The sequence below is a fragment of the Microtus ochrogaster genome, unplaced genomic scaffold (assembly GCF_000317375.1).
Source record: "Microtus ochrogaster isolate Prairie Vole_2 unplaced genomic scaffold, MicOch1.0 UNK6, whole genome shotgun sequence".
NCBI classification, from domain to species: Eukaryota; Metazoa; Chordata; class Mammalia; order Rodentia; family Cricetidae; genus Microtus; species Microtus ochrogaster.
In genome coordinates this window covers 13,430,910-13,448,647 of record NW_004949104.1, presented here as the reverse complement: position 1 = coordinate 13,448,647, position 17,738 = coordinate 13,430,910, and the positions used below count along the sequence as shown (strand labels likewise).

The following is a 17,738-nucleotide window of genomic DNA, read 5'->3' as shown; positions in this document are numbered from 1 at the left end:
CTGTACACAGCCACCACTGTGTGGTGCACTCTGCAGCTCCAGGCCTGTACACAGCCACTACTGTGGTGCACTCTGCAGCTCCAGGCCTGTACACACGTTAAGGGAATCTTCCAGGGAGACATGCACCTGAAATAAAATCTAGAGGGAGCTGAAAACAGATTTTTTTCCCCCCCTAAAACAGGGTTTCTCTGTTTAACAGTTCTAGCTGTCTTGAAACTTGCTCTGTAGACCAGTCTGGCCTCGAACTCACAGAGATCTGTCTGCCTGTTTCCTGAGTGCTGGGATTAAAGGTGTGCACCACCACCACCTGGCTTTTTTTTTAAACCAATTTTTCTCTCTAAAAATAGATTTCTAGTTATAAAACAAAAACAAACAAACAGGCTATTTTTCCATTTTTAAAAACACAGGACTAAGCCCAAAACAAATAGCCTGCTCTCAAGTCTGATAGATTTTTCTATAAACGGTTCTTACCTCCAGCCGCCGGATAATCTCCCGAAGAGGAAGTGCAGACTCCTGTCCCCCGATGAAAGTGGTGGTGGGCAAGTGGAAGACCTTGTCAAGGTCAGACTCATCTAGGCCATAGAACCCTATAGACGATGAGGGACAAGGTACAGCCATGCAGGGGTCACAGTTTACAGGAAGGGAAGAGGAGGGATGTCCCAAAGAGCAAAAAGAGAGAAAAAGATATCACATACCCCTGATATTTAAATATATGTATATAAAAACAGTAATTCCATCAAAACCAGAAATTTTAACAATAATTAGGCACTAAGATTATTACTATGTAAACCAGAATAAAGCTATTATGCGCATATTAGTCCAGTGTTGGCAATTACTTACAATTTAGAGTTAAATACATTTGAAGGTCCCAAGATAAAAGTCAATTTTTGGAGGTGGAAAGAGCCAAAGAAATCAATCAAAAAGTAAATAAAAAGTTGAGAGAATTAAGTAGGAAACGAGGAACTGATAGAGAACAGCAGACCATATATGAGTCATTTAACAGGAATATGAGTATATATTACAAAGTGAGTGACAGAGAGCTGGGGTCTACAAAGTGAGGGTGAAATAGTCACTGGGGATCAAGCCGCTTGTGGGAGAACTGTCCTTCAGGGTACACTTAGGGCAGCAAAGGAAGGTAAACAGCCCTTAGCCTTGGATTAGGGAAAAGTCTTTTTTCCTGAAACAGCCAAATTGCTAAATTTTCTAGGTGTAATCTGCAGTGCGAGTGGATTACAGGGCTAACTCTCACTTCCCTATCCGCTCTCCATCTGAGAGCATGTTTCAGACTGGAAAGAACAGGAGGCTCTTCAGCATCATGCCTGTTTCAACCTGAAGTCATTAAGGGAGCAAACTACCAAATGACACCATTGGTTTGTTTTCCAGTTTGGCACTTATTCTGAAGGGTAAAGAGTACAGTGTAAGAGTTGCCAGTACTTGAATGCCTGGTTCTAGCACTTTCTCTGGCCTCAGAAATGAAAAGTGACCCACCGGCAGACAATCAGCCGAGTCTCTGACATCTGACTAATCGAGATAAAATGTTTCACTGTTTCCTGCCTGAATTAAGTAGAAATAAGGGCTGCTGTGCAACATGAGTCAGGGAACCGCACTAATGTAAGGAACTTGAAACACAGACTTTTTGTTCTGTTCCCTGACAGAGTGCCTATTCAGCTCTGAATTGGCCTAGAACTTGCTTTGTAGACAAAGATGGCCTTGAACAAAGGTAATCTTTCTGCCTGGCCTCTGATTAGTGGAGTTACAGCTGTGCACCAGTCTGCCTGGTTCTCGGGGGGGATCTGTAAAAACACCTTTTCAGTCTTTAACATGGGTGCAGACCCAGGTATCTCCTAATGATTCCCATTCAAGCTAGGTTGGGGAATTGGATCCCCATCCCACTTTTTTTTTAAAAAATTTTTTTTTTATATATACAGTGTTCTGTCTGTCTGCATGCTTGCTGGCCAGAAGAGGGCACCAGATCTCATTACAGATGGTTGTGAGCCACCATGTGGTTGCTGGGAATTGAACTCAGGACCTTTGGAAGAGCAGACAATGCTCTTAACCACTGAGCCATCTCTCCAGCCCCCTAACAAGGTTATTTTTGAGAAACTTTTCCAGGCTTACAAAACTCAGCTCAGGCCAGGCATGGTTACTGCAATCCTAGCACTTTGGAGGTGAAGGCAGGAGGATCATGAATTCAAGCTCAGTCTTGCTTATAAGAAGACTATATCTCAAAACAAAACAGCAACTACCACCAAATAAAACAAGACAAAATACCAGAAATCTCAGGTTAAGGGGAGGATCAGAGGAACACTGTTCAGTGTAGAAAATACCCAGATTGTGATGTTAACCAACCAGGTACTCCTGCAGACGAGAGCTGCACTGCTACAGTGCAGCCTGAAGAAGTGGTAGGAGGCTCGTGGTGTGTGATGGTGCTTTAGGTGGGACACTCAGTTAATTCACTGATCATCCTCAGAAGTACTGGGCCCATTTCTAGATCTTCAGTCATTTGAGAAATGAAACCACAGATAGAAGTTTTGGTGGGGAAAAAAAAATCACACTTTTCTGCGTTTCTACTAACTCCAACTAAAAACGCTAGATTTTCTATGTAGAAAAAAGGGTAAGATAACCCTGTGAAAGAACAAAAGAAGGTGGACAAAGCCAGAGGACAAAGCCAGGGAAACCCCTGAGTTCTCTTCTGCTCCCACATCTCAGACAGGGAGGAGAGAATCAGCAGTAGAGAAATCTCAAGTAGTGCAAAGAGTCAAGCCCCATAAATGCTGCTCTATGAAGATCAGGAGGGGGCAGCTTCACAAGATCAGAGACCTTGAGACAGTTCTGCTGCACCTGCCCCGTCTCTCACTAACTTGTTACAAGCCTCAGTACCCAAACAGAGGTTTCAGGAAAAATCTGAGTCTAAAACTTTTACCTCCTTTCTGAGAGATAAATAGGAAGAAGGTAATTCCCCTGACAGCAGCAATATTCAGAGGAGGCCTGTTATGACAGACTTATATAAGACCACCAAATGCATAATACCAAAATGTCTTTGTTTCCATTAAAAATTTCAAAACATACCACAGAGCTGGTAGAATGGCTCAATGGGTAAAGGAGTCTGCCACTAAGCCTGATGAACTGAACTGGTCCCCATGTAGTGGAGAGAACTGAATCCCTCAAGTTGTCTTCAGATCAGCACAGCACCCACACTCACTAAACAGAACTTGGTGATTGGCATGGCAGGGCATTCTGGCACTTGGGGGACGAGGAGGGTCAAAGGGTTAAGATCAGCCTCAGGTACACAATGAATTTGAGGTCAGTCTGGGCTATATGAAAACCAAAAACATACAAATAACAAACAGCATCAAGCACCCCACTATATAAAAATAGAAATAGAACTTTTTAAAAGTAGACATACAAATCCCTAACACAACAGGAAACAATAGCAAAGACATAGGAATATTTGCCAGATGTGGTGGCACATATCTTTAATTCTACACTGGGAGGTAAACAGGAGGATCTCTGTGAGTTCAACATAAGCCTGCTCTATGTAGTGAGATCCTTTTCAAAAGAAGCAAGAACCCTTTCTGAATGAACGGGAAACAATAATCAATAGCCTCACAGACACAGATGTTAGAGTTACTTGAGTCAAATAAAGCCATCACAAAACTCTTTTGTCACTGTAATTACAAATATACAGTGATAAAAGAGTTGAGTTACAAGTTGAAATTCTTTTTTTTTTTTAAATGTGTAGCCCAGGCTGGCCTCGAACTCGTGATCCTCCTGCCTCTGCCTCCTTCAGCAAATCCTACCGGCGTGCGCCACCACAACCGGCTTTTTTTTTTTTCGAGACAGGGTTTCTCTGTGGTTTTGGAGCCTGTCCTGGAACTAGCTCTTGTAGACCAGGCTGGTCTTGAAATCAGAGAGATCTGCCTGCCTCTGCCTCCCGAGTGCTGGGATTAAAGGCGTGCACCACCACCGCCCGGCGCAAGTTGAAATTCTTAGCAAAAACTAAAAACATACAAAACACCAGATGGAGGGGCTCGTGAGGTAGTTCAGTGGGTAAGTGTCTGCCGCCAAAGTCTATGACCTGAGCTCAGTTCCCAGAGAACACACTGTAGGAGAGAACTGACTCCCACACACTGTCCTCTATGAGCTGAGCTCAGTTCCACAGAACACACAGAAGGAGAGAACTGACTCCCACACACTGTCCTCTGACCGTCACACATGCACACAGACATAGAGAGAGAGTCAGTGGATCTGAAGATGGAAGCCAACATTAAAAAGCACTGAGTACATGTGACACTATAATGAAAGATTTCACACTCATGTGGGCAAATTCCTGAGAGTACCTGAAAAGGTACTTAGAAAATGCCTGAAAACCTCCTAAATTCAACAGACCTAAACTCCCAGATTCAAGAAGCTGAATGAATCTAAAGAATAAGGCACTCAAAGGAGACAAGTTTTCTACTCCAACTGAACTGGTGAAATCATGACATAGTAGACTGATAAATTATGTCTACATAATGTAATGCCTTTGAGCAACTAAAGAGCTATATAAATAGATATATTACAAAGATGGGATTATAAAATAAGAGTATTAAAATCCAGGCCAGGAAGATGGCTCAGTGGGTGAAGGTGTTGACACACAGGCTAGGTTTAACTAAGGTGGAAGGAGAGAACTAACACCACAAGCTGTCTTCTGACCTCCAGGTCTGTACCATGACTTGCTCACGTCCCCTCTCCTGCCCCTACAATGTTTTCCTAAAGGTTCATAGACGAACAGAAAGTAAAAGCCATTTTTTAAAAACTGTCCTAACAAGAATAAAGATATTCTACAGTAACAATTGTAGCCCTCCCTGTGGCTTTTATTAAATAACTGTAATTTCCCAGGTACCTGGTAGGAATTAGCAGAACGAACTGCTCCTTCTTAGAAGTACTTTGACCCTGAAGAGTCCTTGTGGAGAACAGTGTACTTCTTGCCCTCTTACTTACACCTAAACTTCACGTAGGGATCCCCAATGGTCTTGGGAAGGTCACTGGGCCTCTTTACTCCTCTTCCCACTGTGACCACATGGAATAAGTCTTCTTTTTCTGTTTCTCACCATACTTTCTTTCATTGGCCTTTTGAAGATGAGTAGCTGAGCCTAACTTGTTAGAGCTGCCAGGGCCCTGGTTCTGATCCACTAACAAAATGAAAAATAGAAAAACAGGAAAAAGAACAAAATGGTGCACTTCCACTCTTAATACATCAATAACCACACTAAATATAAGTAATATTAAATAAAAAGAATTGGCAGGATAGATTTTTTTAAAAAAATTAACTCAACAGAAAAACTAGGACCTAGCACCAGACAGTCTTGGTTTCTCTTTTCATTCTTTCTTCTTTCTTTCCTTTCCTTTCTTTCTCTTTCTTTCTTTCTTTCTTTCTTTCTTTCTTTCTTTCTTCCTTTTCTTTCTTTCTTTTATGGAGACAGTGTTTCTCTGTGTAGTGCTACTGTCTTAGAACAGTTTTGTAGACCAGGCTGGCTTCGAACTCATAGAGATCTGCCTGGTTTTGCCTCTTAGAGTGCTGAGATTAAAGTAATGCACCACTATTCCTGGCATGATCATTTATAAAAACCTTACTTATCCTTATATTATGACATGGGTAGATAGAGAAGATAGCAACCCTAAATGCACAAGCAGACTTTATACATATAAATATCTAAATTTGTGATATCATACAAAAAGCTTGTATTTCCAACATTGAGACTAAGGCAGGATGATTGCTGCAAGTTTTGAGGCTGACCTGGGTTACACAGTTCAAAGCCAACCTGGGCTACATAGTGAGCCTGTGTTTAAAAAAAAAAAACCAAAACTAAAACAAACAAACAAAAAGAGCTATAAACTATTGAATCAAAAATTAACTAGAGACTCAAAAGAGAAGTGGACACATCTATATAGGCAAGTGAAGATTTCAATGCCCTTCTCTCAAGAAAATTAAAAAATTAGGAAACTGTTATAGATTTAGGAGAACAATCATCAAACAAGATCTAACTGATGTTTCTGTGTACTCCCCTTAACAACAGGCAATACTCTTTTCAAACAACCACGGTTCACATGTCAAGACATGATGAACTAGGCCTTAAAAACTAATAGATTATGTAGAAGGATTGAGATCATAACAGAATCGACTTAGAAACCAGTACAACTTGGATACTCTAAATAAATCAAAAGTACTAAAAACAAAACACAAAGTATGGGGGGAAGGTTATGAATTTATAGAAACTTGTGGGAAATCTAAAGGAGTTCCAAGAAAGAAACTTACAGTAGAAAAATACACACATCAGAAAACAAGGTCTTTAATCAATAATCCACGTTCCTAACCCTGGTCCAGAACTAGAAGAGGAAAAAACAAAACAAAAACCAACAAGCAGATGTAAAGAACTAAGAGAGCAGAAATTAATGCACAAAATAATGAAAACCAGGGAAACAAAGGGGCATTTCTTTGAAAAGATCAATATAATAACAATCTCCTTGTAAAACAAAGACAACACAATTTACAAATGTCAGAAATGAAACACGATGTCACTACAGGTCCTCAAGATATCAAAAAGATAAAAAGGGAATATCACAAACTGTAGATATTTTACAGTTTAGAAGAAATGAACATGGGGGAACTTCTCAATTTCCCTGTAAGTTTAACCTAATTCCTAACAAAATGTTGACAAGGTTTTATACAGGCAGAAACTTATTCTAAAATGCTCCAAAACTATCATAACAATTGTGAGAGCAAAGTTATAGCCACAATAATCAAGATGTGACACTGGTAAAAGGGTATACACAATTAAAGGAAAACTGGAAATCCAAAGTAGATTCACACAAATGAAACCTAATGATTTTTTGAAAAATTTATTGTAAGCCGTTCTTTGTGTATGTGAGACACACATGGTACAAGGCATGCACGTGGGGTCAAAGGCCCAGAAATGAACTCAGGTTTGTCAGGTGTGGAAGGAGGTGCCAGATCCTATTTTCATCTTATTTTATTTTACCTTTTCCCCCCTCAAGGCAGGGTTTCTCTGTGTAACAGCTCTAGCTGTCTTAGAACTCTCGCTTCATGAACCAGGCTGGCCTCGAACTCAAGAGATCTGCTAGCCTCTACCTCCTGAGTGCTGGGATTAAAGGCGCTACCACACCTGATTTTTGATCCTACTTATTTTTGAGGAAAGTGCAAAAATATCACTGAAGGAGAGACATTCCAGCTAACAATGCCAAAGCAACTAGAGACTATGGGCAAAATAAATATTTAAATAACTCTCAGTTTAGACGTTGCTTTTATATGTAATTAAATTTAAAATAGATTCTAGAGTCATTCAAAATTATAAACCATTTATAGCTCAGCTGGCCTCAAACTCAAAGCAACATTTCTGCCTTGCCTCCAAAGTGGTAGGATTATAGGTGTAGTCAGTCTACTATGCCTATCAAAATTACAACGGGAAACCTCTGGGACCAAAGGCTAAGGGAAAAGTTAAAATTGACAATGAAGTGCAGTAACTGTACATCACAAAATTAAAATGTTTTGTAAATCTTTTAAACCAACTGCATCTCCCTGCCATGGGATAGCCCTCAGCTGAGAACACTAACAACCTGTGTATGTATCACTACATAACTGAAGCTAAAGGAAAAAATTCCAATCTCAAAAACTTACCAATGTTTTATAATACTCATAAAATGACAGAATTACAGAAATGGAGAAGGACAAGAGCAGCTGCCAGGTTAAGCATGGTGGTAGGGTGAGAGGGAAGAGTTCTGAGCCTTGTCCCGGTGTGGTATGTGCTGCAGTTAGAACTTGACCACTGGGTATGCTGATTAAGGCTTGTGAATGTCATTAATTCTCAAAACTGCACAAGTCTACACACTTGTTTCAAAATGCAAAGTTTAATATCTTATAGGGACTATGAATAAGACAGAGGAAAAGAAAAATGTCTTAAGAGAAGCCTGAAGGGAAAGAAACTGGCCGGAAAGTGAGGGGTAGGTAGAGAAGACGGCAGGCAGATGGCCCCAGCACCTCAACTCTGGATTCCTCAAGGGTATTCTACACAGAAACAAGTCCTCTAAGAGCTCCTGGAAAGCTTTTACAAGTACTTTGGTTGTCTTTAAACAGAATGGTTTCAAAACCTTGCTCAAAATGCCCAGGAAGGAGAATCTGAAGGAATCCAGAGTCTAGCAAAACCCACAAACAGAACGGAGAACAGAACAAGCCACCATGCAGAGCTCGTGTGGCCTCAGGCCCCAGCTGGCTCCAGCAGGAGCTAAAGGTGAGCAGTGCTAAAGATGGACGCCTACAGCAAAGCGACGATAGCAAGTGTGGGATGAAAGTGCTCTCCACAACAGAAAATGAGCAGAAAAACCCACAACAGGCACACAGCTCTGCTTGTTGGTAAACAACTAAGTGAAGGAAAAATGTATTTTAAAACAATTAACAAACTTTTAAAACACTGATGAATGTGTGTCAACTTTCCCCAAGACGCATGCTAGGAAAAGTTGCACCTCCTATTCAAACGAAGTCCTCAACTGCAGAACAGCAAAAGGCTCATTATTTTCATACCTCCTACTGTTAGCATTCGGAGTCGTTCCTTGAAAACTGCAAGATCTGAGAGGCAGAGTAGGGTAGCATGGGTGAGCGCAGAAGGAAAAAGACAGGTGAGAGTTAGTTTAAAACCTCAACATCAAAATCCGATACCATCACCACAGAAACAGGCAACACAGATGGAGGGATGGAGAGACGGATGGATGGACATGGACACACACACACAAAAGGAGACAAGGTTGGGTTTTATGATCAGGGGTTGAACTGCTGAAACCTGTTCTGGTAAATGCGGGACCCATTCATAGAAAAGCTGAATAAGGTGGATCAAAAGGCACGAAGGCTACCCCCCTGACTCTGAGAAGCCACCAGGCAGCATCACTTGATCTCACTGGTCTAACCCAGCCTCAAGAAGCCACTGACACAGTGCTACCCGGGAAGTTGCACATATTTCTAGACCACTATGTGATGGAAGACAGAGGAAAGAAAAGAAGGTAAAAAGACCTAATTTGTGAAGTAGTCGTCTTTCAGAACTGTATTCTAGAGAATAGAAAGATCTTTAGTCTAGTCTTCTTGTAGAAGATGGCAGAACTGAAACAGAAGAACTCAACAGCCAAAAAAAACAAAAAACCAAAAAACCACTATAGGAGCCCTAACTACACACAGCTAAGCACACCTTACACGGTCTTCTATCTGTGAGCTTTTAGGCCTTTCCACCCCAACTTCCCTGGCCACTAGTGAAGCCCAATACATCCTCCCAGACACACAGAGTCCTTCCCCGTGAGCCACGGCCATTTCTCTGGTCAGGGAGTGCAGATAACGACGGCCATGGGCTTCCTTTCAAGTGGAGGGTTCACAGGGAACAGGCGGTCTCACTAAGATTCCTCCAGTGTGCGGACACCAGGCAAAGCTCTACCTTCTTTTCCTAGGGGCATCCATCTAAGACCTGAGCACCCAGTGACTCCTTATGACAACAAAATATCTAAACTCTGCACAAAAGCAGCAATGTTCTGCTTAAGGCTAAGGTGAAGATTTTAATTTTTCTCCTTGGATCTCTAAAACCAAGACAGACCAGGTCAAGCAACCATTAGTGATTCTGCAGAGCTCAGAAACAGGAGATGACCTCAAAGGAAACTGAAATTGCTCATTCTTGTTAAAAAAACAAAACCAAAACCAAAAAAAACACCCTAAATACACTGGTGGTGGTGCCATGTACCTTTAATCCCAGCACTCGGGAGGCAGAAGCAGGTGGATCTCTGTGAGTTGGAGTCCAGCCTGGTCTACAGAGTGAGTTCCAGGACAGCCAGGGCTGTTACATAGAGAAACCCTGTCTCAAAAAACCACTCCCCCCCCCAAAAAAAAAAAATTTGACCATAGCATAGGATAGTTTTACCACCTGGGTATTGGGTGTACAGACACAAGCAAAGTGGGTGAAAGAGAACCACTGTGCTGCCATAGACACAACTGTCTCCCAGGGTATCTGAGCACTTTGGAGGCTTCTCAGCAGCTACTTTTAGAGTGTAGGAGTGTCACCGTAAGCAGACAAAAGCTGTTAGGAATACAGCTGTGAAACTTCTAAAAGCACAGGATACACATGGAGTATGTTCTTGGGCATATACAAAGAATATCTGTTAAACACTTAGGGACTTCCAGGTCTGGGCCTCAATGTCCTTTGAATACAGCTTCAGGAAGGCCTGCTTACTGTCTAGACCTGTCCACTCATACAACTCTAGCATTTTGGAATACGGACTAGTTCTACTTTAAGGTCATCTAGGAAAAGCCTCCTTAAGCAGTGGGATGCCTCACTCTCACTACCACAGTCAGAAAATACACGGAGCAAACCATGGCTGTGGGTGACAGGAAATGTGTCCACAAGGAAGGATGGTCTACAGTACCACCTAGTACAAGTTAAAATGGCCCTCCAGAGGCTTCCTTGGAAATTGAACCCAACTGAGTACCTTATGGAAAGAGGCACCCACCCCGTTCCAGACATCATAAGCACAATCATGGAACATAACCCATAATAACCACCAAGGAACTGCTCTAAAACGAATCTTTACAGTTTTTAATGAAAGCTGTAGTCCTGGTTGTTCAAGAGGCTGAGGCAATAGGGCCTTCTGAACCCTGTGAGGATGAGGGAGGGGGGCAAGGAAGTGGAAGGCAGAGAGAGACAGGAAGGGGAGAGAGACCAGGTGCAGTGGCTCACAAGCATAAACCCAGAACTCCCAAGACAGAAGAATCACTGCAGTGAATTCAAAGTCCCACCAGCTTACAGAGAGAACTTGCAATAAAGGTACAGTTTAGTTCTGAAAACAATCTTAGATGATGTTGTCACGTCTGCCTTAAAGATGAGGTGCCTGGGATACAGAAAGGTCAAGTCTCCAGCCGAAGGCCATCCAGTCAGGGGCTATAAGATTGTAGTCTAGTGAGGAGAGGCTGGGACTTGATTACTTTCTAAACTCATGTCAAACCTGTGCACTCAGGGTAGTTGTTCAAACATCTAACAAGCTGAAGCCTTTTTTTAACCCACAGGTATCTTCATGTCACACTATCTAAAATTCACAGCATCAAGGATGGGATGTAGTTAAATGTGCAGTATTTGCCTAGCTTACTAGAGGTCCTGAGTTTGATGGGGTAGGGGTTAGAGGGAAGCAAACCATGGTGGGAAAGTGCTCTATTCATCAATACTAGGAAAACCCAGGCAGGACAATCTTAAGCTCCAGATCAGCCAGGGCTACAAAGAGAATTAAAGACCTGCTACGGCTTTATAATTTTTCTGATTAAAATAAGAAAATTTACAGGATCAGATGGTACAGCTTTGTAATCCCAGAACCTGGGAGATAGAAACAAGAAAATCAGGAGTTCAAAGCCAGCCTTGGTTACAGAGCAAGTACTAGGCTAGCCTGGGTGGCATGAAACCCTAACTTAAAAAAAACGTGCTTTTCTCTCTTCCCAAACTTAGTGCATCCACATGCTCCAGGTCACGGGGAGCTGTCAGAGGATTTCAGAGAGCTCTGGGCCATTCCCATGCACTTGAACTTTATGATTTATAAAGTCTTCAATTATGATCTTCAGAGAAGCACAAAAAATACTTAGGACATATCCAAAGTGGATACAAGGCAAGGCCCTACCTAGAAAGGGAAGGAAGGAGAGAGGGAGGAAGGGCAGGCAGGGCAGAGTAGTGCAAAATGGACTCAGTAGGCTGAGCTTTGATGGAATTCCTTAAGGTTTTTTACCCTTCAAAGACTGCTAGGCTGGGATCCCCACAGTTTGCCTTGATTTACACAGTCTGATAGCTTGAGCGTCCCCAATTATTCTAATGTGCAGACTGAGAGAGGTACATTTTAATGCAGATTCCAGCAGTATAGAAAAAGGCCAGTTTTCTCATCTGTTTGTCTAGACCTAACTGGTCTCTAGGTTGACTGATAGAGGAGGTGCTCCCTGAGAGAAGAGGAGGTTCCTGGAAGGTCTCTGCTCACAAAGAGAGTGAGAAGTCCACAGTCAGGAGCTTACCCTGACCCAAGCACATGGAGGAGACCCTTTAGGTCTTTGGAGTAGTCACAGAACCGATGGGATACAAACAGGAGGATAAAGAGGCTTGGGACTGCTATGCAGTGGAAGAACTGGGAGATAGTGAGCAAGAGTTCTCACACTACAGGATGACACGGACAGAAGGAGGCACTGTGCAGAAACTGCAGCTTAGGACCAAGTTTTCACAGCTGAACCCCAGAGCAAGGCTGAACTCACACCCAAGTCTATGGTCAGATTCAAGGACTTTCTCTACACTTTCCTCCTGGCTTATTTTATATCCATGTTTTTGTTCATGGTTTCTGCCTCATAACTTTCTCCCCAAGTAAGGCCACAGAAACTAGAGTTTCTCTTATTCAAGTGGGTTCTTATTCAAGAAGTTCTTAATCTTCCCAAGTCTTCCTACCACAACTGACTGACCTTGATCTACCCTCTGACAGCAGGTAGCCTGATTTCAGAAGAGTCCTGCCCTAGGCCTGAGAGGAAGAAATGCTGAGAAATTGGTGTCCAACTGCATTTTAGCATGACTGTCCTTGCTTTGATTACACCTGCGTAAGACAGTCTCCATAAAAGCTTATGAGGACAGTGTTCTGCAGTTATGTACTACAAACATGGCAGCTGCTCAGATACTTGTCTACATGCCAAGATAGTACTGTACGCCATAGAACAGAGCACGAGACTCCTCCAGACTAGCCCTCGGCTTCTCTTCATCTGACTGATTATTTACATTCTTAAAATAGCTTGTATAATAAGGTAAATATAGGCAAGTGCTTTGCTGGGTTCTGTAAGCTAACTGAACATTTTGGTATATGGCACAAACTTTAATCCCAGTCGGCACCTGGAAGGCATCTCTCTGAGTTTAAGGCCAGCCTGGTCTATATAGTGAGACTCTGCCTTAAAAAAAAGCTATTTGAAGCCAGATGATGGTGGCGCACATCTTTAATCCCAGTACTCAGTGAGTACTCAGGGAGTTCAAGGCCAGTCTGGTCTACAGAGTGAGTTCCAGGATAGCCAGGGCTACATAGAGAAACCCAGTCTTGAAAAACAAAACAAACAAAAAGCTATTTGAACATAAACTGATGGAGGCAGTCTTGGGAAGGGAGGACCCATCCTGGATCTGATTCCATCTCCAGGTAGACGGAAGTTAGGCTGTCTTTTACATTTGTGTGTGTGTGGTATGTATGTATGCACACAGTGAGAGCGTGGAGGTCAGAGGACTACTTGCAAGAGTCCATTATCTTCTTCTATCATGAGGGCTCCAGGGACCAAACTCAGGCTGTCAGGCTTGGCACCAAGACCTTTACCTGCTGCACCACCTAGCCAGCCTCAAGTGGCTTTTGTCCATAGTTCCTGGCTCACAATTTCTACCCGAAAGCAGGCCATAGAAGCTAGAACTCCTCTTACCCAACATGGATCAGAAAACCCTAATCTTTTCCAAACTTTCTGTTCTAGAGTTCACCATAAACAAATTCTTTTCATGGAACCAGCTATCAGAACTAAATTAAATGAGAAGAAACCCAGTTGGTATTGACTGCTTACTGGGTGGGGAGAAGTCTATCTAAACCTTTCATTTAGTGTATGTGCACTTGCACATAGACCAGAGGAGGGTGCTGGGCATCTCTGCCTTATTTCCTTGAGACAGGGTCTTTCACTCAACTGGAGCTAGGCTAACAACAAAGCCCCAGCAATCTTCTACAGGTTCATGTGGCCATGGGGTTTTTTACATGGGTGTTTGGGATTTGAACTCAGGTCCTCATGCTTGCACAGCAAGTACTCTTACCCACTAAGTGATCTCTCTAGCACCTTTTTATACCTTTTGAGGTCACAAAATTTTGGGGGGGGTGTTGATAAACAAGAAAAAGGTTTGTTTTGTACACATTTCCTAAATTGGCTAAAGGGTATATACATGGAGGAAATTCTGTGGTATCTAGGAGTGTTCTTGAAAACTAAACAACAATTTATAAACTAGCAACCCAATTACAACATCAATAATGTCTGATGTCCAACTGGAGCTGATTAACATCCAAATCCTTGGTTACAATTCAACAATACTTGTAAGACCACAGGGTAGTACCTGCAAGGACACTAATTTTATCTTCTCCCCAAGGATATTAGCAAGTAGGTGATCATTGATTTCATTAGCATGCAAGGTGCCTATTGTGCACACTCTGGTCATTTCATTATTAGTCACATCATCGTTTCTTTAGTACAGGTTAGCAGCACGGTGACATAAGCAGATTAACTCTGGAAGCAACTGCAGTGAGCACCGCAATGCCCATTCACCTCACAAGGAGGACCAGGTACAGGCTGGCATATCTTCTGGTAACAGTGACAAACCCCAATTGTCCTCCACACATGCACCTCCCAAAGGCCCTGGCCTCCTGACACTGTAGGGAACGCCTTCCAAAGTTTCCTCAGTGTGATCACCAGCATTTACAAATCAGGAAACCCAAACTGCACACGTTGCTCTGGAATTCGCTCCTTAGGGATATGAACATCCTCCAGCCCAAGCAGGCCCCACCATATTCCAGAATGGGACAGCCATGACAACAGCAGCCTTGCGAGCCTGGTCAGCGGCCTTACGAAAGGCAGTGTTGTGCAGGATATGGAAAGCTGGAGCCAGAAGAGCTATTCTCTGAAGCAGTGAGCCAGGTTTTCTCAGTGCCACAGACCCTTCCTTTGAAATTTTATTTTCCAGATTGAAACTTGGACAATCTGGCTGAAAATTGAGATAAAAATAATACCCTTAAAACACACTAAGGCTACATTCCTGCTCAATTTCAAGTGATCAGAACGAAGGAAACTTAAGAGCCTTTCCCTCCTGTCTGGATGTCCTGGCTAGCACAGGCTGTGCACAGCGAGAGGAGCTCAAGCAGCGCAGCTGACTGCTCGCAGACCCTCACCAAGTTTGTCTGTGGATGAGATAATGTCAGCGGGCACGGAGGAGTCCAGATCAGCATCCAAAATCCCCAGGGGGTCCAGCTGTGCTACATGGTGCCCTCGTATCTATGAGTGGGCCAACAATGAGAGGGAAGGACACACACAAAAGGACAGGAGAAAAAAAAGAGGGAAGGGGCAAAAAAAAGTAAAATTACATTAAAATTAGCATTTACTTATTAATTCTCACCCACGTTTGAAGAAACAGTTACCGGAGCATCATCAAAATTTACACAACTAATTCCGAGAGGATCAAGTTTTGCAATGTGGTGACCCCTGACCTGGAATAATAACACAAGCAAGTCATTAAGCAAATCCAATAAGCTGTGGGAAGTGGTAAAAGAATTATACTACATACAAATCTTTCTAAGAAAGGAACATAGCTCAGTGAACCCATAAATCAGAGTTAGTTCTTAAAAAACAGTTTAAAACAGTTTATTTTAAAAGGCATTACTGTGAGCTAGACCTGAAAGCACAAACCTATAATCTAGGCCACTTACAAGACTGAAGCAGAGAATCAAATATTCAAAAACTGCCTGGACAACTTAGTGAGATTCTGTTCAATTTCCAGTAAAACACATACATAAAAACAATGAATAAAAAAACCTCAAACAACCCAAAGTATTATTGTATATAAAGGTCCTTTTATGAGGATAAAAAGGAGTATATTTCAAGTTATAATAAACTTGGATATTTAAAAATGAACTGTATCTTGGGGATCCTTAGTTTCTCTAGATCAATGGAAATGAGATATAAATTATTACTTTAATGTAAAAACATTATTTCCCAGAGGAGGAATATGAAGGCTTAGATGTTAGCTGTTACTGAAAGAGTATAAACAAGGTGTCACCTTATTCAGGGAAGGTTTGCCTTTATATATCCAAGTGTGTGGAGAACTAAAGGCTCTGGCTCTAATGCTGCACAGAGTGGGTCACACATAGAACAGAACCTTCCACTACTGCACTGGTTTAAAGCACTTGATCTGAACTATTAAAAAAAAAAAAACAATAGAGAGGTGACTCAGCACTAAGGAGCCCTGGTCTTCCAGATGACTCAGGTTCCATTCCCAGCATCTATATGGAGGCTAACAACCACTTGTAACTCTAGTTCCAGAGTACCAGGTGCACATATGGTGCACATACACGAGGCTGGGGAAGAGCTCAGTGGTAGCCCTGAGAACCACTTGTATACCCACGTGCTGCACTCAAACTCCAGCACCATGGAAACAACAAAGGGCAAGGTGGAGTGGGGAAATCCCTTCCATTTTAAAATTTTTTAAAAATATATTTATTTTTAAGATAGTGTCTACTACTATTATCTCTGGTTGGCCTGGAACTCCCTATATAGACCAGGCTGGCCTCAAACTCACAGAGAACCACCTGCCTCTGCCTCCCAAGTGCTGAGATTAAACATGTGTGCCACCACACTCAGAAAATTCCTTCAAGTTTAATGGGTTTATTTGCTTTTGTTTTTTAGTTAGGAATATTTCTATCACAGTTCCTGCTAGCAATTTGAGAACAGTGGGTGATGAGAAGTCACTGGAAACTAGATTAAAAATGTTACTGTAGCCAACTGTATACAGGCTATGATTAGGGCATTTATAGCACTCTGTGCATCTCCTTCCCATGTCAGCACATGTGTGTCCCAAGAGCCCTCATTGAAGAGTATGGCAGGGAAAAGACTAAGAACCCAGGACCTTTCTGAACAACCACCACCAGGAAACTGAAGCATGAAGCAGAAGAAACAAGAGCTCAGGGCAAGCTCCCTAGGTACTACTGTTGCATCCATGCTAGTGTGGGGCCTGGACTCTCATTGGAGGTCCTAGAAGGAAGCTACCAGGTTTATTATTCTGTACCTTTCCTCCTCAGTCTACTCAAATTTTAAGGTCTGAATTCTGGTTCCCCAACAGAGGTGGGCTGGAGGAAATCTTTAGTTACTGTACTGAGATGGAGAAAGGCCAGGAAAAAAAAGAGCCCATTCCTGTTGAATGTATCTGATGAGGCTGGCTGCTTGCTGGCAGAATTTAGATAGAATGTTCTTGTCTCGCCCACATTTTGCAGACTCAGTTCCTCTTCCCTACTCTCCGGCTTCTGTCTCTAATCCCCATGGATTTACTTTTTTACAGTACCAGTTGTTAACTGAGACGGGACAGCGATCCAACCTTCTCACCCTTCCATGCCCACACACTGACTTGCCTAGTTATGAACAGACATCATGAGCTACTATGAGACTGACTACTGCAGTAGAAGATTGCTCAACTAGGGTACTCTTGCTTCTTTTCTCTTATAAACTTGCTGTTTACCTCTGTAAGCCCAAAGCAGGAAGGAAACAGTTGGCATTTGGAAGAGATTTAAACAATGTACATCCAGAAAGGCCTAGGAAATTCTGTATCTTGTATGAAACTGATGACAGCCGCTCACCTGATATGCCCTGATGAGAGATTGCACTGCCAAGTGGTCCTCCACGAGTTTGTCGACGTTAGGTTGTGCCCCCACCAGGGACTGTGCATGGGCCATGGTAGCCAGGGAGCTTCGACTCAGGGAAAGAGGACTCTGGTAGGCAGTGCCCGGAGGGGCTCCAGCATTGGTGTTTCGGAAAAAAATGTCCCATGACTAAAGACAAAAAGCACAGTTATGTGACTCTTCCTTAAATGCCATAAAGAACTGTCCTCTACAAGAAAGCAACACTGTCATTTCCTTATATTCCTATTTTTATT

The 17,738-nt window shown here is 42.5% G+C and overlaps 1 protein-coding gene across 6 annotated transcripts in view; it reads right to left on the bottom strand.

The window, feature by feature from the left end:
- The window catches only part of Ogdh (oxoglutarate dehydrogenase), a 64,795-nt gene that overhangs the window by 24,495 nt on the left and 22,562 nt on the right, over positions 1-17,738 (bottom strand). For 3 of the 6 annotated variants that reach the window (XM_005366200.2, XM_026788690.1, XM_026788691.1), the window contains exons 3-6: positions 17,443-17,634; positions 15,213-15,303; positions 8,579-8,623; positions 472-587 (exon numbers count right to left, since the gene is read on the bottom strand). In XM_005366200.2, the coding sequence (XP_005366257.1) occupies positions 472-587; positions 8,579-8,623; positions 15,213-15,303; positions 17,443-17,634 (444 nt within the window). Of the gene's footprint in view, positions 1-471; positions 588-8,578; positions 8,624-14,988; positions 15,092-15,212; positions 15,304-17,442; positions 17,635-17,738 lie in introns of all 6 variants that reach the window. The other 3 variants (XM_026788692.1, XM_005366202.2, XM_005366201.2) reach the window with 3 other exon arrangements.